The 21,565-nt window shown below is 38.1% G+C and overlaps 1 protein-coding gene across 1 annotated transcript in view; it reads right to left on the reverse strand.

Annotated features, from left to right (window-relative positions):
• Positions 1 to 20,594, reverse strand: part of LOC106890335 (macrophage mannose receptor 1-like) — a 37,306-nt gene extending 16,712 nt beyond the window's left edge. Inside the window, exons 1-17 of the mRNA XM_014946093.1 lie at positions 20,258 to 20,594; positions 19,962 to 20,162; positions 17,458 to 17,859; positions 16,141 to 16,314; positions 14,657 to 14,815; positions 13,602 to 13,715; positions 12,964 to 13,098; positions 11,929 to 12,111; positions 8,847 to 9,004; positions 7,557 to 7,670; positions 7,119 to 7,234; positions 6,671 to 6,819; positions 5,284 to 5,483; positions 3,811 to 3,938; positions 3,092 to 3,179; positions 1,705 to 1,849; positions 100 to 135 (exon numbers count right to left, since the gene is read on the reverse strand). Coding sequence (XP_014801579.1) covers positions 100 to 135; positions 1,705 to 1,849; positions 3,092 to 3,179; positions 3,811 to 3,938; positions 5,284 to 5,483; positions 6,671 to 6,819; positions 7,119 to 7,234; positions 7,557 to 7,670; positions 8,847 to 9,004; positions 11,929 to 12,111; positions 12,964 to 13,098; positions 13,602 to 13,715; positions 14,657 to 14,815; positions 16,141 to 16,314; positions 17,458 to 17,859; positions 19,962 to 20,022 — 2,362 coding nt within the window. The 5' untranslated portion in view covers positions 20,023 to 20,162; positions 20,258 to 20,594. The remainder of the gene's footprint in view (positions 1 to 99; positions 136 to 1,704; positions 1,850 to 3,091; positions 3,180 to 3,810; positions 3,939 to 5,283; positions 5,484 to 6,670; positions 6,820 to 7,118; positions 7,235 to 7,556; positions 7,671 to 8,846; positions 9,005 to 11,928; positions 12,112 to 12,963; positions 13,099 to 13,601; positions 13,716 to 14,656; positions 14,816 to 16,140; positions 16,315 to 17,457; positions 17,860 to 19,961; positions 20,163 to 20,257) is intronic.
• Positions 20,595 to 21,565: the final 971 nt, after the last annotated feature.

Here is a 21,565-nt window from a genome sequence, read left to right on the forward strand (position 1 = left end):
CCTTAAATTCTGTATCTGTAGAACACAGAAGCTCATTTTAGAATAAGAATTTAGATAAAAAATAACGAACACGATGAGTAAATGTACATAAAACCCTACCGTAAGTGTCAGTTGGTTCAGATTTTAATGGCACTCCTGCAAAACAAGAGAAAAGAAGGCATAACTCATCTCTCTGTAGCACGTTTTATGGTGTAGCTGGTGACTTACTGCAAAGAGCAGAGTAAGGAACAGAGGAAGATTCTGCAGTCTTTTGCCATTGACTAGAAAGCAGGCTTAAGCACACATTTCAGCACCACATTATTCAACTTGCATGGTCATCTACTTATAATGTTGTATCATAAGCTGTGTTTTGTACCAGCAAAGTCATAGCTTTGGCTGGATCACATTCCTGTGCAGAGCAACATGAGGGAAAATTGCTCTTCCAGTCTGTAAGCCACCATAGATTTGTCTGAAACACTTTAACCTTTGGCTTTACAGACCCTTTACTGATCCATAAGTAGACATACCATAATCTTCCAGAGCAGTCTTCTTATCAAACAGGAGAAAATTTCCACTAGATTTACTTTAGATCTATGAAAAAATTCTCTCAGTACCAAATATTCATAAGCAAAAGGAAATGTGACTATATATATTGACCGTAAGTTATTTCTGGTTCTGACAGTAGACGAAATGCCACTGCTTTGAACCATTTCTTCTCCAATAACAGATGAATCCTTAACAATATTAAAGGAGAACTTGGAGGCCAGTTTCATCCATTGTCCTTAACCATATTGTTATAGTTATGACCAGCCTTGATGTCAGCTGCCAAACGTACCAACAGATGTCTTTTCTTGTATGAAATGGCTTCATATAATTTCTACAGGCAGCAGATCTTTTTCTACAGGAACAATTTTTCTTTGGGGTAAAAAAAGTCTGATCTGGTAGAATCAAAGTCTCACAAATGTTTCAATACTTTCCAAAACTTTGGTGGGTGCCAGGCAGCAAAGCTGGCACCCCCAGAGCTGTGCAGCTCTCTGTGGCTGCCCAGCAAGTGATGTGCCTAGGCTGCTACCCATGCCATGGGAAATGGCAGTGGGTTGGCAAGCTCGGGAAGGTTCAGCATCACTGTGGGGCTGGAGGGCTGCAGAAAGGCAAAACAAACCCTTCTGATACCATCCATCTCCCATCACTTCCTCCAACCCCTTTTAACTGCCCATAGTTTGCCATAAATCCAGTGAAAGCTCAAGGCAAGAATATGTTTGGTGTACAAACATATTGTATTTAGTTTTTAGGTTTATCTGTGTTAGTGTATGCCACTCCAGGCCAGTTTCATCCATTGTCCTTAACCATATTGTACTTAGTTTTTAGGTTTATCTGTGTTAGTGTATAAGCTGGTATTGTAAGGAATTCACAACTCCTTACCCTCTACATTGCAAGCATACAAAAAAAAACCTTCTTAATATTCAAAAAGTTTGCAATCTATGAAACACTTGCAAACACATGGCTTATTTATACATCTTAATTTACATGAAGAAATACATGTAAATTATTTTCATCATCTGTCATTGAAAAATCCTAACTGATATAATATTGCCAAATGCTCTTGATCTCCATTTGGAAAAAGTAATTTTCAAAATTTTGTGTCTTTCTCCAGCAACTTATATTAAGAAGCAACTACTTGTAAAGTTATTTAAACTTCTTGCTTAAAGAGAAGACTAAATCTACCTTTTTTTATTTGACAAGCCCAGTAAAGCTGTACTTCACAGACTGAAAGAATCCATGATTTAGAGACTCTTGCACCATTGAGTAAGCCACAGAACTTGCGTCCTCCTGGATTTCTTGAGCTGGCTTCCCAGTTTGTGTACCTAACCTACAGAAGAAATCATCTTTGTTATTCTTTTCATCTCTTTCAGCAGTTTTACTCTCCATTGGCAAACAGAAACAAACTGGATTTGTCTGAAATACTGTCTCTGACTAAAAAAACTAAAAAAGGTGCAAATATAGTGTGCTATAGATGTGAGAATTTTTACAGTGGGGCAATGATGCCACTGATCAGGCAGTCTGTCTTGCCATGGAGGGCTTTTCCTCTTGCTCATGCCTGAAGCCCTAGACACAGCCAGAATAGAAACAGACAAATGGACTGTTTCTAATGAACTCCACATAGCTAAGAACTTCCCCTCTCCATCCCACTTCTGCTAATCACCCACAGAAAAGGTATTTTTCACTTCTTCATCTGTGACCTGGTTCAAAATTACACTGTCCAAGAGTTGTCCAGTGGCAGTGACCATATCGTGCATCAGTTCAGCATTCACAGCTTCCCTTCCCTGAGGTTAATCAGGATGGGAGCATGGCTTTTGGGAGGGAAGTCATGTCCTACAAACCCAGCGGAGTTACCTCTGAAAAAACTAACATCCTTATGGGAAGGGAGAGCCATTTGATATAATCTAGTTGAGATTTCAAAAAGTTCTTGACAAGATCTTTTCCCAAAACTTTTAAGGAAACTAATATGCAACAAGAGGAAATGTCCTTGCTTGGATTAGAAAATAGGAAATAGAGAGTAGGAGTAAAGGGAAGGTAATAAGCACTGGAATCATGCAGGAACTTTTCACATATTTGTGGATATTTACATGGACCTGAGAGATGAGTGGATCAATTAATGGAAATAAATAAAAAAGACTACAGATGTGAGATCTGGTTCTGAAAGACCCTGTACCGTCACTTAGTGGGGGATGCAGGAGCACACTGGGAAATATGCTTGCTGTTTTATTAATTCTTAAGATACTTCTGGCCACTGCCAGAGGCAGGATGCCAGGTCTGATGTGACCAATTTTTGTATTGTGACATTATGTGTTCATATTATATTCTTGGAAAAGAAAATATGTTGGAGTGTCATGAAGAACACTACAGATCATAATAAGATACAGATGAATTCCATGTACTCAAATGTGTTGCTGTGATTTTATTCATGATAATAAAGGTTATTAGCCATGTAAATGTTTTCAGGACTAGTGTTCTCTTTGAAAAAGATAACAATAAAAACCCAAAAAGCTCTTCTACAAACCCCAAAACATCTTAAGGAAACAAATTTGATAAAAAAAATGAAAATACTCACTGGAGAGCCATCACTCCAGGCAAATCCTTCATCTGGATTCAAGGAAAATATACCCAGCCAAACTCTTTCAAAGCTACAGCTGCTGCCACTAACAGAAATTACAAGACAGAGCAGTGTGTAAACATCAACACAAAAAACAACCAAAAACATATCATTAATCTTTCTGGAATGAATTGTAAAGTGCAGTGAAGTTGTAATAATTGCCATATTTTTGGCATATCTTTGGTGAAGGGTATACAGATGCATATGTTCCTCACAGAAATATCTAATATTTCTATGGCTCGGTGGCAATAGCTTATTTATCGGCTTAATAGTGTTGATATTGTATTTTTCTTCTATGTTCTGCTTTCTTAGGAAAGGCCTTAACAGATTCAGAAAATGGTCTCAGCATTGACTACCTCAAGGTGAGACAAAAGTAAAAATATTGTTCACATTTTCTACCCTACTAAAAATACCACTCCCCACAATTTCATGTATTTCTGAATTATATCTAGTGATTGTGATACTGTTGTTTGTTTTTTTTTTTTAATTTCCTGGATAGAAACAACTCTTTGATTCATGAAACAGTTAAAATTATTCATGAATAGATAATGAAACTATCACGGGTTTTTTGGCTTTTGAGGAATCCATATGTTTCAGAAATCTTCTAAGAGCATTCGTACTAGTTCATATGAAACACCTCTTAAATTTGGTAAGAAAAACATACATAAGATACTCACTACGTTGCACTTATTAGTAACTTCATCTCCTCTTTACTGTTAATGGTGACCAGATCCCCTCCTATTTGTCTACAAAAATCTCGAGCTTCAAGCCATGATTTATTTTTAGTATTTGATCTGCCAAAACACTATAGAAAGATTACTTTAAAACATATTATCTATGTTATAATAAAGCAAAGAAACAACCAAGTAAAGGTCCGTAAGAGAAATAGCATTAACTACTGTTCATAAAATTTTTGCACTAGAATTGTCTAATTAGTTAGTGTAGTGGTGACAAACAAAGGGAAGGAACTGCTAGAAAACAATACCCTTTAACTTGTTTTACCTGGAGGAGGGCCCAAGTCACCTTCCAGAGGAAGGGAAAGGAGAGTGGTTGTGACAGAGAGGCAAGATGGGCTGGTAGGAGTCTGAAGATACAGAGACCTCATGGTGATTTACATTCTCTCACTTTACATTTGCAATATGATGTTTAACGTTTTGGGTAGTTTCATATACAACAAGGAAAAGTTTGACCAAAACTGAAACTGATGATTTGGAGAGAAAGGAGCGCAAGGAAATACCATTCCAGCTGAGCGTGAAAGAAATAATAAAAGACCCAAACATAATAAAAAGACAAGGACTTGTTAATTCAAATAAAGTGGTAAGAAATATCACATATGACACATATCACATATCTCACGTAACACATTTCTATGCCTGATCAGGCATAACTGGTTGTATTTCAAATACGAGTTATCTGTAGCTTTGCATTTAAAATTCTCTGATAAACACTTTGTAAACACTGGTTTAATGAACTTTTCATGTGACACCTTATGCTTTATTTTTGGGGGTAATATGCTTATCTTAGGTCCTGCCTTCGGCATTGTGCTGCCTGTGGATAGACTTCACTGTTTCTCTACTTAGCTCCCTAAGTCTCACACGCCCCAGATAAATATGGGATCTTTGCACAACCTACTGACCATATCTGAGATAAAAAGCTGTGCTAGCAGAAGCAGCAAAGCTTGCAGTTATTTTAATACAGAATTTCAACATTGCTCTCCCAATTATCTTGCAAATAGTATATTATTCCCTCTTTTTAATTTTTTTCTCTTTTTCTTATGTCTTTCTGGGTGCTTGATATTTACTTTCCTCTTCATCCATTTTCTGCTGCAATTTATACTACCCCCAGGCCAAAATATTCCTCATTTTCTTTCCTGTGTCCTTCTCCCTACCCTTGTCTCCAGTCCCTCCACCTTGTCTTTCCTCTTTAGTTTCTCCTGTTTCATGGAAAATTCCTGGAGCTGTCTGGTAGGGTTTTTATGTTTTGGGTTTGGTTTTTTTGGCCATATTCCAATCTCAAATATTGCAAAATGAAGACGTCGCTTCCTTTTTCTTGACTTTTTCCTTTTCTTTCCTTTTTTTTTTTTTTTTTTTTTTTTTTAAACCCAAGCAGTTCAAAGACTTGCTGCTTCTTTTAACTATTTAAGCACTTACTTTAAAGCAGGAACTGCTACGGTGGTTTGATACCCAGCCTTCAGGGCAAGTGGGGACTGCAGCAGTAGTTGGAGTAGGTGGAGATGTTGCACCCTTTGCCCACTGCTTACAGATATATTTTTGCTTTGTCTCACAGTCAATAACATCCCATAATCCAGTTGCAGTCCCAGTTCTCATGGCCACACATCCTGGTTTACTTCCTTCATAAGAAACAAAAACATGTTAAGTATTTTATACAGTTTAATTTTTTAAAATTCTTACTTAAAATCTTTGAGCAGCATCCATTCCCTTTTTGCCATACAACAACACTTGAATAGCAGAGTTATATTTTAGGTGTCACCTCACTATTTCACATTTTCCAAAGCATGGGCTTCGAAACAGACCATTATGGGATTCTGTTGGTAAACACTCTTCCTCCATAAAAACTAGCCCCACAAAAATAGACCCCATTTAAAAACCCTCACCTTCTATTCCCTGCCTTTTAATCACACCTTTTATTCATGTAAGAGCTTTCCCGTGTCAGATATTAGCTGAAAGGCTTTTGGTAGCTGAGAAAGACAACATTAACTAGATTTCCCCTATGTACATGCTTTTGGTTCCTGTGGGGAGCTCCAGGAGATGAGTATGACCTCCCTTTACACAAGTAATTTTATATATCTTTCCTAGCACATCCTCTTTATCCTATTCCTTATTATAGAATCAGCTAATTTACCACTTAATGCTTTCGCAAATTTTTTTCAATTTTTATTTTCTACTTTATAACATCACTGAAGTATTTTTCAGACATTTTTTAGACAAATGATCAAAGGATGTAGTATAACTTCAGAAGAGCACATTCCCTCATGGCATTTTGAAATACTGCTTCCTATGCTTCTGCCCAATTTCAGTATAATCCCATGAATGTAGTTTTCTCAGCACCCCAAGTTAAAAAAAAAAACAAAAAAACAAAAAACAAAAAAAGTTATAATAATTTTTCATATTGTAATTTTGTAATGCTAATTTTGTAATTCTAATTCTAATCCTTATTACAGTTGCTCTGTTTCAAACTCTCCTCCCAGGCTAATATTACCACTAGAGATAATTGTGGGATAGTGTCAGGAGCTGCCTGTAACTCCTGTTTACCAGAAAGAAGGCAATTTTCTAGATTCTGATCTTTCTGAACATGAGCCAAAAGGTTATTCTTATGAGTAGACATATCAGATGTCCTAATGAAGAACTGCAGTTCCAATTGTTCCTTTGAAATTAAAAGATGGGTTTTGAAAACTGCCACTTCTTGTAAAATATACTGAAAGCTTAAAGCATAACATGCAGAGGACATTGCCAATGCAAGCCCAAATGGGGACCACAACTGCAGAGAGCACCCACCACCCACTGTCACAGCACCTACCAGGCATTGTTGCACCCCAGTGTGTAAAGGAGACGGCTTCACCGTTGGCCCACCTGAAAGTGCCTGGGACCTCCATGTCAGAGAGACCAAGCCAGAAATATTTCTCAGGCCTCAGCCCAACAAGACTGGTCAAATAGGCTTGTTCGTACCTGTAAAAGGGATCATAATGATGCAAATGAAATCTAAATCCTACTTGTCTAATCTGCTATGAATCGTTTTTCTCCTTTTCCTTGCTTCAGACTCACAGAGAGGATCTTATGGTGGGATTCTGACACTGGATAAGTCAACAAAGAAAACTAACACATTTTTTTTGCTCAACTAGAGACTTTGTCTGCAAATTGGATAATCTGCTGTTTGAGGTTCTGTTAGAATTGAGCAGTAATTCCAGGAGTATTTAAAAGATACAACTTTTATCCACTCAAAAGCAAAGGAAAAGTCATTATCATACCGATTTTCAACTGTGGCTAAGTAACCTTTTTCTTCCTCACAAGTGGTGTTTGCTTCTGAAAATGTTGCTGGAACGTGTCCAACAAAATAGCAGTAGGTCCCATATCTTCTCCAGCCCTGTAACATGATATCAGGATTTCCATATAACTTTAAAATAATTGTGATATCATGTAGTAAGTGAGCTGTACCATTTAAAAATGAATGAAACACAATAATCATTATTAATTAGAAATCTTTTGCAGTGAAATCACAGATTCTTTCTAAGCTGTTTCTATAAACAGATTAATACAATTTAAAGTAACTGAGAGATCAAAACTTCATAATAAATAATAAAAATAATTCTTTATGTAAATAATATAAATAATTCAAAAAATTCTAGATTCTGAGACGAGGTACTTGTTTGATCTGGGAAATTGTTGTTCCATTCCTATGTACTTACTTTTTTGCAACCTGCATCAGTAATTTCCTTTTCTCCAGCTATTTGTGATTTAGGTTTTCTTTTACAAATGTAACCAGCTTTCTTCTCACAGACATAGTCTGCCCAATATCCATACTGCGAAGCAGGAAAAAGAATGAAGTAACAATGAGATTAAGGTGAATAATCTAAAGAAAATGAATAGATATCTCTCTTTATAATGAAGACTATTAATCTTCTTTCTCCTTTCATTTTGAAACAAGTATAACTTTTTTCCTTGTCCAGTCCCCCTAGTTGATTACAAAAATCTATCTGCTCACACTCAGTGAAATGGTAGACAGGGCTACGGATCGTACGGCTACAGCTGGTAGTGATGAGACAGGGTGTGGGGAGACAGTCCCCAACCTGTTCTGCGTGGGCAGTTGTGTCACCCAGTGATGGGCAAACGAGCAGGCAGGAGGGAGGTCGCAGGGATCACCACATGCCACCATTGCCATCAGAGGAAAAGGACCAGGAGAAAGTACTCAAACTACATTTGGAAACTTGGTGTATTTTACCGAATAATTTCATGGATGACTTTCAGGTCAAGAGAAAATTTCACCAGTGTTGCAGTAATGTGTGCAGAGTGTGAGCAGCAGGTGGAGGGAGGTCACCCTCCTCCTCTGCTCTGCCCTGGTGAGCCCCATCTGGAGCACTGGGTCCAGTTCTGGGCTCCCCAGTTCCAGAAGGACAGGGAACTGCTGGAGAGGGGACAGCAGAGGCTACAGAGATGATGAGGGGCCTGGAGCATCTCCCTTATGAGGAGAGGCTGAGGGACTTGGGGCTTTTTAGTCTGGAGAAGAGAAGGCTGAGGGGGGATCTGATCAATGCTTATAAATACTTAAAGGGTCAGTGTCAGGAGACTTGAATATAAGCAGTTCCAGCTACACATCAGGAGAAACTTCATTGCTTTGAGGTTGGCAAAGCGCTGGAAGAGGCTGCCCAGGGAGGTGGTGGAGTCTCCTTCTCTGGAGACATTCAAACCCACCTGGACACGTTCCTGTGGGACCTGCTCTGGGTGGCCCTGCTTTGGCAGGGGGTTGCACTGGATGATCTCCAGAGGTCCCTTCCAAACCCATGTGATTCTGTGATTCTGGAATGCTTTTATTTTATTTTACTTTATTTTTTAATGAAAGATTATATTTGAGTTTCATCCTTTGCTTCCACATCCCTTTTTCTGGCCTTAGCCAGCTGCTGAAATAGTGGGGAGCATCATTCTTTTGTTAAGAAGATAGTTTTGATATTAAAATAAAATATGTATTGAATTGAAGTTACCTGACCCTTGATCAGTACACAATCTTCTGGCCTGTTGTTTGTAGTGGATGGTTCTCCCAGGTGCCATTTTGTGTATGTCACTGGCGTACCATCACTCCATTCAAAATACATTTGAACCTTATGATCATTCAGCCCAATCCACAGCTTGTCTGTTTGCTCTAAAACATGCAAACACAAAACTAGAAAAGATGTCTTGTGCCCCTGCGTCCTTTTCATGGCACCCTTGTGGTCTAGAATATATAATCTTTTTCATAAATTTATAAAACATAAAATTATTTAGTTTGTTGCATCATCATCTTATAAATTAATATTTTCACATAGATATTAGTGTAAAGACAGTATGCTTTGGAAAAATAGGCTGCAATGACATCCCTGCACTGGATCAGAAAATTTTGCTTCTCCTCCTCATAGCAGTGGGAGAAGAGTAAATAACTATCTTAATGTTAATACACTGTGGTTGTATGATAGAACTGTAAATAGTTTTTTTTAGGTTCTGTTTCAAGTACAGTTTTTATGTAACTTGCAGTGTGAATGTTTATAAGCTTCTTGCAAGAACATGAAAAAAGCAGAGAACCCCTCTAAGCCAAGCCCCCAAACCCAAGATCAATTCTTCAGGCAATAAGTAAAGTCAGAGTTTTGACAATATCCAAAACTCAGCAGGGGAAGGCTGTCAGCAACCGGATCTAACTTTGATTCTGGGCCTGCTGCAAGCTGAGGCTGGACCAAATGACCTCCAGGGTTCATTCTGGCCTAAACCAGTGTATGATCCTATGGTTTTAGACACTTTTAACAAAATGAAAGCAGAGAAAATGAAATGTAAATTTAGGCAGGCTTCACAAAAACGATAAAGAGAGAAATAAAGATATGGAAGGATATTCACAATTTCTTCAGTAGTCACTAAACTGGCATATGATATCAGAATCAAAAAGTATAAGAAACCAAAAATATCTCCTTGTAAGGTTGGACATTAAGCAGAAAAATAAACACCTCAAGAAAGAATTTTTTCTGTCTTGACTATCTTTTATTTTTTCATTCCAGCAGTTAATCAGGGCTTTCACTACCTCTAACCATGAAAAAAAAAAAAAAAAAGCAAAAGAGCTAACAGGGGTAACATCTACAGACTCCTCACATTTCTGCCAGGGATATTAAAAAGGCCATGGTGAGATGACACTGACATGTTAAATCCAATGACTTGAGTAGAGTTCTTTAGGAAGCCCAGGCAACTCTCTCAATTACTGCCCAGAAACCATTTGGGCTCACTTTGCCAGTTGTTTCCAACTGGTAGAGATAACTTTTCTTTAGTAGGTTTCTTCCATCACTGCTGCAGAGACCTGCGAACCTGGTGATCTGAGTGCTGATTGACCAACAAGGTGCAGAGAATGACCTACAGCCACACTGTAAGTTCCACAAAGGCACAAAAAGCAGTACAAAGTGTGTTGGTTTTCCATAAAAAAAAAAGCACTCTTTCAAAGTGGAAGTTATATTTTGCCATCCTTTCATGAAGAAAGCTTCTCACTGGGATGACTGTTGTCCTCCTGCCCTCATGCAAAGCAAAGCCAAGGCAAGGTGGTTGAGTTAGCCTCAACTGAGAGCAAGTTGTAGCACAGAAGAGTGCAACAGTTTTGAAGCAGAAAGCCTAACAGCACTGAACCTCTGGCTTCTTGCATGTCTTCCTGCACCAGCCTAATAGCACTGAACCTCTGGCTTCTTGCATGTCTTTGTGTGCAGAGTTTCACGTTAATCCAATTATTACATCTCAGTTCAGCTAGCTGGTACTTCTTATGTGCAGAAAAAGGCAAAAGCCCCCATGGAAACACTCACTGTACCCAAGCCGAGACACTATAAAGCTGTGCTCCTCAAGGCTTTGGATGCTGGCCAGGTGACTCCCTTCCTTCCGACAAGAGGTCAAAGCTTCTTCCCATCCTTTGGTCTCCCTGAAGATCTTGTAACAGTGATTTACATACAGCACCCATCCCTCTGGGCAAGTAGCAGGCCCAATGTCACCTAAGAACAAATGTCAGTGTCTTAGAGGTGTTCAAATGCCCATGGAAAGGACACAACACCGGAAATATTTTCACTTACTCTGTGCAAAAGTTCTAAACTAAGAATTTTCTTCGGAAATTCTCATTATAAGGAAATGATGGATACAAAACATAGCGGACATACATATGATTCTAGATCTGACATTTTTTAGCTTGGAAAATGAAGGCTTTTTAATACAAATATTATTTAATACAAATTCTAAGGTTTTTATATAGACAAATGTCTGTAAAAAATAAATTACTGTATCAATTTTAGCAGCTTCTATATTACTGAGTACTTATTTGTCAGTCAAGAGAAACTAGAAATTGTCTACACCTAATATAGAATGCTTACAAATTTTTAAAAGATTAAATATATTGACAGAGTGGAAGTCAGACAGATTTACAACTAGACATATGCATAGGGAAACACAAACACTTAAACTATCTTTTATGCTTGCAATGTGTCAATCTTCCTTTTGATTTTTTTTTTGCTAAAGTCCCTCTTCTGAAAAACAGTTTTTGGTTTATTCTCCATTGTCATGTTTAGTAGTGTGTATATTCGAAGAGGAGATATGACTAATCAACCACAGACAGACAGGAGAAGCTGCATGTTCTTTGCTTTACTTGTTTCATTCTATGTGTTATGGGACAGGAGATCAACCTAGTAAGGGTGCAAGGATTGCAAAAAGTAAAACATAGAAACAAGAAAAATTATTTTTTATACGATTAACAAGAAAAATACTAAAATTTTCCTACTCTTCCTTGTCAATGTGAATGCTGAGCAATTCAGATGATAGCTTCTACTTTTAATTACTGATGTATATCAACATACCCGAGGAAACCAACGTAAAGTCTTTTTTCTTACAAACATAACCAAGTTTCTGATCACATTCCATATTTTGCCATTTTGCTTTTTCTTCAGGATTCAAAACCACACAGAGTTTTCCAGATCCTTTTGTGTGCAGAGTTTCACGTTAATCCAATTATTACATCTCAGTTCAGCTAGCTGGTACTTCTTATGTGCAGAAAAAGGCAAAAGCCCCCATGGAAACACTCACTGTACCCAAGCCGAGACACTATAAAGCTGTGCTCCTCAAGGCTTTGGATGCTGGCCAGGTGACTCCCTTCCTTCCGACAAGAGGTCAAAGCTTCTTCCCATCCTTTGGTCTCCCTGAAGATCTTGTAACAGTGATTTACATACAGCACCCATCCCTCTGGGCAAGTAGCAGGCCCAATGTCACCTAAGAACAAATGTCAGTGTCTTAGAGGTGTTCAAATGCCCATGGAAAGGACACAACACCGGAAATATTTTCACTTACTCTGTGCAAAAGTTCTAAACTAAGAATTTTCTTCGGAAATTCTCATTATAAGGAAATGATGGATACAAAACATAGCGGACATACATATGATTCTAGATCTGACATTTTTTAGCTTGGAAAATGAAGGCTTTTTAATACAAATATTATTTAATACAAATTCTAAGGTTTTTATATAGACAAATGTCTGTAAAAAATAAATTACTGTATCAATTTTAGCAGCTTCTATATTACTGAGTACTTATTTGTCAGTCAAGAGAAACTAGAAATTGTCTACACCTAATATAGAATGCTTACAAATTTTTAAAAGATTAAATATATTGACAGAGTGGAAGTCAGACAGATTTACAACTAGACATATGCATAGGGAAACACAAACACTTAAACTATCTTTTATGCTTGCAATGTGTCAATCTTCCTTTTGATTTTTTTTTTGCTAAAGTCCCTCTTCTGAAAAACAGTTTTTGGTTTATTCTCCATTGTCATGTTTAGTAGTGTGTATATTCGAAGAGGAGATATGACTAATCAACCACAGACAGACAGGAGAAGCTGCATGTTCTTTGCTTTACTTGTTTCATTCTATGTGTTATGGGACAGGAGATCAACCTAGTAAGGGTGCAAGGATTGCAAAAAGTAAAACATAGAAACAAGAAAAATTATTTTTTATACGATTAACAAGAAAAATACTAAAATTTTCCTACTCTTCCTTGTCAATGTGAATGCTGAGCAATTCAGATGATAGCTTCTACTTTTAATTACTGATGTATATCAACATACCCGAGGAAACCAACGTAAAGTCTTTTTTCTTACAAACATAACCAAGTTTCTGATCACATTCCATATTTTGCCATTTTGCTTTTTCTTCAGGATTCAAAACCACACAGAGTTTTCCAGATCCTGGAGAGGGGCTTCCTTTGGGAAAGGTACAGGGGGGAAAAAAAAAAAAGTTAACTTTTCTGAAAGGCAAATACAGCTCTAAGATCTAAAATCACTCCGGGCTGAAGTGACAGCCCCAAAGATCACGTCTTTCCCAGCTTTGGTAAGAACTGAGGTAGGGCTCCAGCAGTGGGACTATCTATTGTTTATGAACATGTGGCCCACTCACAGTTTGTGGCTAGAGATGAGAAATGGGAGATTGTATATTTTTGGGGAAGATATTATTGCTTTCAGAGCTAAGATATGTTTGCAATACGTAGAAGTTTCTGGCTTGTATTGCTATAAAACCAAACCAAACTTTTTCTAAAGCTAAATCAAGAAAAGCTAAAACACATGTTGTTTTGGTGGCTTAATGCTAAATTCCTTCTTTTTCTCATGCCCATATCTCATGGTATATCTATCTGATAATAGAAATTAAAGCAGTATTTGAGGTGTGTATATTTTTTTCTTTGGGAATACAGAATCAAAATCACGGCTACCTGGAGCCCAGTTTAAGTACCGGAAAGGGCTGCTTCCAATCCATTCCCATCCTCTCTTCAAGTCTAGTCTGTTGAGTCCAATCCACAGTGCAGAATCTATACCTTCTGTTAACTCTAAATAACCAAAAGAAGATAAATGATTTTATAAATCACTTCTTTATTAGAAATAATCACTAATAGTGTCTCTAGGAAGACTTACAATCGTTAAATATCTAACTACAGTTATATTTAGATACTGAAGTAGCTGATAAATCGATATATGCCAAAGCTTTGATTACCGTAAAAAGAAAAAAATCTCTCTCATTCTATCACCTAATGCAAAATGAACAAAGGTGAGATGCAACAGAATAATTTCGGAATGAAAGGGTTTCTGCAGAATAGCCTAAATTCTTCTCAAGATTGGAATTATTTAAGTAGAAATATTGGTAACCGTGTATGTAGAAACAAGAATACTAAGGCTCTTAGAAATTAAATTAATCTATAAAAATAACAAGAGAGACTTTTTTCCATATCATTTCTATAGCTATCATGGTTAGGTACAGACATGATTTGGGCTCTGTGAATAACTGATATCTTTTACTTTGACAAATGAAAAACTTAGATGTCAAACTGCATTTGACACAAACCACATCTTTATTTTGGCACAAAAGTATACCTTTTCTCTTATTTTCAATTATTTTTTAAAGGCTGCTTTTGACCAAAGAATGAAACTTTCATTTAACTTTCACATTTTTTTTCCTCTTTTTAAAAAATACAATATATCAATGAAGTTCTAATATAAGATAACACTTTTAAATAGAAAGTTTAACTGTTACAGTTGCAGAATGCTGGAATACTTGGAATTCTGTCAAAACTTGGCAGTGATTTTGAGTCGAACCTGCAAATTCTAAAAGATTTTGTTACTTGCTGATGCATATTTAGGCCCATAGATTTTTACTTGCTGATGCATATTTAGGCCCATAGACATTTGCCAGAACCGTATCAAGTAGTCCTTAGGTGAGATGATGGACTGAACAGATCCTGCATGTAAGTCAGGGTTTGCTTGGCTTCCTTACCCTTAAGGTACGTTTGTTCATGAACGTCTGTGATGCTCAGTAATTCAGCATTTTGCTGCTGGCAGCTCTTCCTGGCTTCGTGCCACGTGAGAGCCGACTGGGAGTTGATTTGGTAGTGGACATTTGTTACCAGATCTGTCGTCCAGGTGGTGTCTTTATCTGTGGAGAAGAATAATTATTTGGGGGTGATAGTAACTCACCCCCAGAAAAAAGGTGTTGCAGGTTCTCGTTACGCATGGCATTCTCATTAAATGTCATCTCTGCTTGTTCTTTCAAGAACACTCAAAATGATACAAGTGGGATGGGGAAGGATGCAGTTAAGGCCTGTAAACTGACAGGTAGAGCTGGCAAATGCTGCCTCCGGTTCCGTGAAGGTGTATAGTTCAGGAATTACTACAAAGGAAGCAATTGCATAGAAAAGGATACTGCATGGAGTTCTGTTGCAGAAAACCTAGATATAAAAAAAGATACACAATATCTCCTTCTCTTTCTGGACAACAGATTCCAATGAGAGCTGTGAGGACCAGCTCTAGACCTGAATTTAGCATCTTAGATAAATATTATTCTTGCAAAGAGCTCCTGGATATGCTTGTCACACAGCTGAAAATCCCAGGCACAGCAATGATGCTGTGCTGCACCGTGCTCCTCTTCCAATTATCTTTGCTTCTTTGGTCTGTTGAAAATCTATACATGCTCAGTAAAGCACAATACAAAATTGAATCAGATATTTGACATTTCACCCAAGCCACCATGAAGTTGAATTAAAAGAACTGAGAGCTGGGACTGGCCTTCAAAAGCTTTAAAAATTATTCATTGACCCTATGTCACATGCCATTTGGGCTCAGTGCCCTAGGTATCTTTGTAGAGACCTGGAAAGCATATTTGACTATGGATTTGAACCACTCCAAAATCATATTTTGAATCAACCGGAGTAACTAGAAAGTGATTGAAGTTGTAGAGAAGTGCCAGGGATGGGAGGCAGTTGTCAGGAGGGGCAGAAAGATTGCTTTCCAGGCAATATGAAGAGGGCTTAAAAACATCATGGATAAAAGATCACCTTCCACTTAAGTAAAAAAAAATATTGACAAGAGAATCATACAGACTTAAACATTAGCTTCATCATTAAGCTTCCTACAGCACTCATTTTTGTGCCAACATCCATCTCAATGGGTGTCCTCAGAGACGGGTTGTACAACGGCGACAGCACACATCCTGCCTAGGAAACAGTGATGAGCTCAAAATTATTGTGCTGCTCAGCAACACCACCACAATTAGTGGGAACTGCATGCTGTTTGACTCTTCCAACACACTTTTCTCCACGTCTTTACTCAACATGTAGTAGGAGTGCTGCAGCACGTGGCAACGCATCATATACTAAAATACATTCTTGTAAACTGTGCATTATTATAGAGATATTCATACTCTGCTAGAGCTGGTTTGCCAATATCACACAGAGGGGAACTGTGTGGGAGCTGGTAACTCACCTTTTGATGGGCAAAACCCGTATCGCTGGTCCGTGTCGTAGTCTGGGGTGGTTGCACACCAGAGCCGGCCATCCGACCGGCCAGCGGCCGTGCACTCAGCATACCACTGCTTATTGTACAGGAAAGGGAATACACAGGGTGCCCCAAAAGCATTTCCTAGCAGTGTAAAGGTCTCTGAGAAAACAAAGTGATAAAGATAGTATCGAAAACGATAATGAATGTAAGCTGAAAAATGTCAAGCCTATGCTAATGGCTGAATTGCATCTCAAAGTGCTTCCCATGTTACCTTTCCCATAACTATAACAAAATTAAATTCAACGCTTTTTCAGACTTAAGCTTCTGACACATGTTTTAGAGCAGTGCTATTCTGATGTAAAGTAATATTTCATAGATGAGGTCTACAACTATATTTTTGTTCTGACCAAGATGCTTTTGCAAACTGTTAATAAAGCTCCAGGGCTAAGATACTACTATTTTAAACAATGTTAAGATTTATATAAAATGCACAAAAGAAGGAACTAATATATAGATGTCCTGCTTCCTGGAAAAAGTAAACGTCAGATCTTTCACTGGTTTTATTCCAGGGACCACTGAAGTATCTCACATGGAGTGGAGCAGCTCCCACACACAAGGCTCAGGGATTAACATTTCATATATCCTGTGAAGTGGTTTTTAGACCATTCATTCTGGATGTGGGAGAGACATTAGAACAATCAGACTTCAGCTAATCATAAAGGGTAATTACACTGGTTATTATAATTATGCCATGAGCATCCTCATCTGCTGAGTCACAAAAGCCACACTTCCTCCACCTACACCGGTACTTCAAGCCCTTTCTCAGCTCTCCCATACTGTCTGTCTTTCTTGAGAACATAATTTAATTTCCATGTTCCTGTACAATAAACTTATTAGTGTTTATACTCTCTATTAACAATGTACTGACACAGTATGGTGAGGTATGGTGACTTTAGACTGTTACTTCTATGTAATATAAGAGTAAATATGTGTGTGCATATATGGTAATATATAAGAAATATTTAAAGAATGCTAATATATAATATTTATAATACTTTTAATACTAATATAATATAATGCATACACTAAAATAGTGTGTATATTTTATTATATACTTCTGTACATAATACTTACTTGATCATAAATATGATATTAAGTTCAAGGCTAAGTCCCTCAATATACTGATTTTCTAAAACTCTGATGTTCACCAACGGAATCAAAATAGTTTTGAATCAAAAGATTCAAAACACTGTAACACTCACAAGAAAAGGTGCAAAGGATGAAAGAATCCATTTTCTGTACCTTCATAAACCTGGGAACACAAAACATCCATGGCCCCATAGATCTTCCAATTATTCTTTGCACTCAGTCCCTTCTTTAACAAAACGTTATCATGTTCTCCATTACCAGGGCTGAAAAACAAATCTTCTCCTTGGATTGCAAGGAGGCTTTCATTTCTGCATTCCCACCACTGGAGCTCACTCGTTCGATTACACGGATACAGGGAGATCACAGCCTGATCCTCCTTCGACTGCACCCCCAGGCACAGGTTCAGCCCCACACTCATAAGCTGATGATCAGTGATCCACCTGAATTTTTGTAATTCATTGTCTTGATGGCAAGTGGCAGTTCTAACTGACTGCACGACAGAAGCCTGGAGGCAGACCTTGTGGGCTTTATTATATATTAAAAATATTTCAGTGTCTGTAAAACAAACAAATAGAAAGTAAATGGTTAATATAGAATATATATATATCTGGGGGATATGTGATGTAATTCTGCTTCCCATTCACAAGAACAAGGAGTCATTGCATTTGTATCAAACACAAACATGACGGTTTTGAACAGAGTCCAACGCAAGATCAATTTTACTGATTAAAAAGCACTAAGGTAGATGACAGAATATGTATTTCTTTGTTATATGTCACCGTAGTGTGGATTAGCAGAATACTGCAGAGTCAGCAGCATCAGCAGAGCTGGGCACAGCTTGTTGGACTGATTTACATCCCTCAATCATACTGCCCTCACCATCACCCTGTCTCCATCTGCACAGCTTTGTAGACCTCCGACCTCTACAAACTTTGCTCACCCTGCCATACCTTACAGGTCTCCTAGTGGGGTCACAGCCATCTTTGCTGAGCCATTTGTCTTTCCCTTCTCAAATCCACACATATAAATGTGGGTGAACACCTCTGGGCCTCACAGGAGGTACTCTGGGCTCATTGGCCTTGCTCACAAACAAGACCTGCAACATCTCTGAGCCATTGTAATGTAAAAATGGGAATGACATTGGGAAACCAATCGCAGGCTGAGAAAATAACAAGGACTGGATAGTAGTGATGTCTGACCAACACTTGGCAATGTTGAAAGGCTGGTGGAAGTTAGAAAGTCCACCTGTAACAGGAATTGTGTCCTCAGCTCTCCAGACAGAATCATAGAATCATTCGGGTTGGAAAAGACCCTTGGGATCGGGTCCAACCATCAACCCCACTCTACAAAGTTCTCCCCTACACCATATCCCCCAACACCACATCTGAACGACTCTTAAACACATTCAGGGATGGTGACTCAACCCCTTCCCTGGGCAGCCTATTCCAGTGTCTGACTGCTCTTTCTGGGAAGAATTGTTTCCTAATGTCCAGTCTAAACCTACCCTATTGCAGGTTGAAGACATTCCCTCTTGTTCTAGGGATGGTTTCTCTGATCACGTCTACAGTGTTGGCTCCAATATGAAGGAGAAGTAGCTGAGCTAATTTCAGTCCTACAGTGAGTTTATCAGTAGCAGCAGTGAATCATGCTTATCAATTTTCTCTGCTGCTTTGTGGTGTGCTTTGTCACCCACCCAGTTGAATTTCCTTCCAAAGCTTGTGGGATTCATAATCAGATTTGGTCCCTGATACATCTCTTGACCATTAGGTATCATATATAATTAAAATGTAATTAAAAATCTAAAGAAATTTCATTTTAAAAGCGTGCAAAAAGTTTAAATCAATTTAGATAATATACAGTACACTGAAAACAGCTATTCTAGTCTACCATGGGCAACAAAAAAAAAACCAAACCCAACCAAAGCACATACTCTGAGGCAGTTTTACTGAGGAGTTACAAAGCTAAAAGGATTTAATCTTAAACATTCAGGTCTCTAAAAGCCACCTGTTTAACATCTACAATAGAGGTGCAGCTAAAGGACCGGTACTAATAGTGTCACTGCAATTCTACAATAACTTTACTAAATTTAATCCAACTTTATTTCACACAAATTTTACTTTATCTCCTTTATCAATGCCAGTGAATTCAGTGAGTGTATTCAAAAGAGTGAGGGAAAATAATCTCTGTAAGCACTAAATCTTTCAGGATTACACAGACATTATCTGAGAAGATCTTCACATCCTACAAATAATTCCAGATTTCACCACTCCTTTAGTTTTTCCTGCCTGATTTTGCTAATCATTACCCAGACACCAACAGCTCAAGAATCAGAACACAGAAGTCAAGAACAAAAAAAAAACCAAAAAAACAACATTTAAACATATTTTATGATTTTCTTAGATCTGATCCTCTGGGGTTATTGAAAATATATTGCCAATATGTATGAATAAAATCATTAAGAATTCAGTCTTTGCTTCCTTCGTTGTCTGTTTCTTTTTCCAGCTAGATCCCGCCTTTGCCTGTAAAAGGTTCCCCATCTGTCTGTCTATAATGTACGTATAGGCACTGCCACAGAAACATAAAGCACACAGAAATGCCAGAGGACATGGGGGCACTGTCACAGGCACCTTTACAGGGGGCAAGCGGACGGCACTTACCCACCAGCTGCACAGCACTGTGAACCAGAGAGAGAACAAGCAAGAGCCTGGAGAACATCATTGCTGATGCTTTCTTCTCTTCTTCCCTGCACCAAAAGCCATATGATGAGAGTCGCTGGCGACAAAGTGCTGAAGTGCTGAAACACTGACCAGTCCTCCTCAGTTCCGAAGGCTGGGTGGTTGGATAGAAGGCTCTGAGTGCTAAATAAGGAAATATTCTGTCACATGCCACATTTCGAAAAAAACAAGACCACGCAGCACAAATTTTGCCTTTGGAAAAAAGAATGAGTTCTCACTGAGGGCAAGCCGTGCTGTCTTCGGAGAGCAGGTGATGCACAGAAGGTTCTTCTCAGTACTTTCCTGCTGCCTCTCCTGAAGAGACACCAGTGGAGCTCATGGGATCAAAACAACCGTGAAATACCAAAGACAGAAATTCAGCCTCAGCTTTTAAATCTTACACATTACTTACACAGTAAAAATATACCATCAAGAAAACATATCAGTCTCATACTTCCATGTGTGACATGAGACAGGATTGAATTTTAGAGGATTTAAGTGAAATTTGCTCTGCAGGACATTATAAAAATTACTTCCCTTCTAAATGAAATTACGGTTGTCCTATTGACCTTCCTTGCTGCATAAATGCAACTAGGAGACCAGCACCCAAAGCTACATGAAAAATGGCTCATTTTAAAAACAATTTCCGTTTTTCTTCTGAAGCAGGTAAATCTTGACAGACAGTCACCCCAAGTGTGAGTTGCCATTTCAGGAAATGCTGTGTATCTCTTCTTACCCAGGAGCTTACATTTCTAAACGTATAGGTGGAAACCTGAAAGAAACAGCACTCCTCTCCTGACTGCTATAGAGTTTCCCTATAACTACATACAAGCCTGACTTTATCACAGTAGGTTTTTATCATGGAAATATTTTGTTTTCTTTAGAAAAAACTGATAAATGAGGAAAAAAACAAACCAGTCTGTGGTGTGAAAATATCATTTGAAGTGCAGTAACAGAGTTGTTCAGCACCTGTAGGAAAAATGTGATAGCAAGAAATATATAGGCATCATCTCACATTTCGTGCCAAGATGACTGCATTTCCTAAATACAGGATTTGTTCCTACTTGGATGCTCAGCAGAAAGACAACACAAAAAAGAGAGTTAGTTCCCTGAGAAAGTCTACAGGATTAAAATAAAAAGGAGAAATTGAATTGTGAAATATGAAATCACAAGGAAATGCAAGGTACAGATGTTAGGAAATTAAAAGCAAAGTTAACTGATTATTTTGGTTTTTTTCAGATGATGGCAAAATATACTAACAACAATAAAATCATCAACTTTTTCTGGAAAAGGCATTTTAGAATTTTTAATCAGCTGCCAAAAATCTTGCCTAGAAAAAGCAACTCTTTGGCCTGAACTGATTTGTCTTAGACTGACAGCTTTTCCTTACAGCATGTGGCCTATTTATATAAAAGACACATTGTCATTTATACCGTCAGGAGCTTTAACAGCCTTGTTTTATTGTGGTCCTTGTATGGCATGAGGCCAAGAGGAATTCCACTTTCTTCTCAGCTGGACATTGTGCAATAACAAAGACGCAAAAAGGG

This window comes from Calidris pugnax, unplaced genomic scaffold (assembly GCF_001431845.1).
Source record: "Calidris pugnax isolate Ruff unplaced genomic scaffold, ASM143184v1 scaffold19, whole genome shotgun sequence".
NCBI lineage: Eukaryota > Metazoa > Chordata > Aves > Charadriiformes > Scolopacidae > Calidris > Calidris pugnax.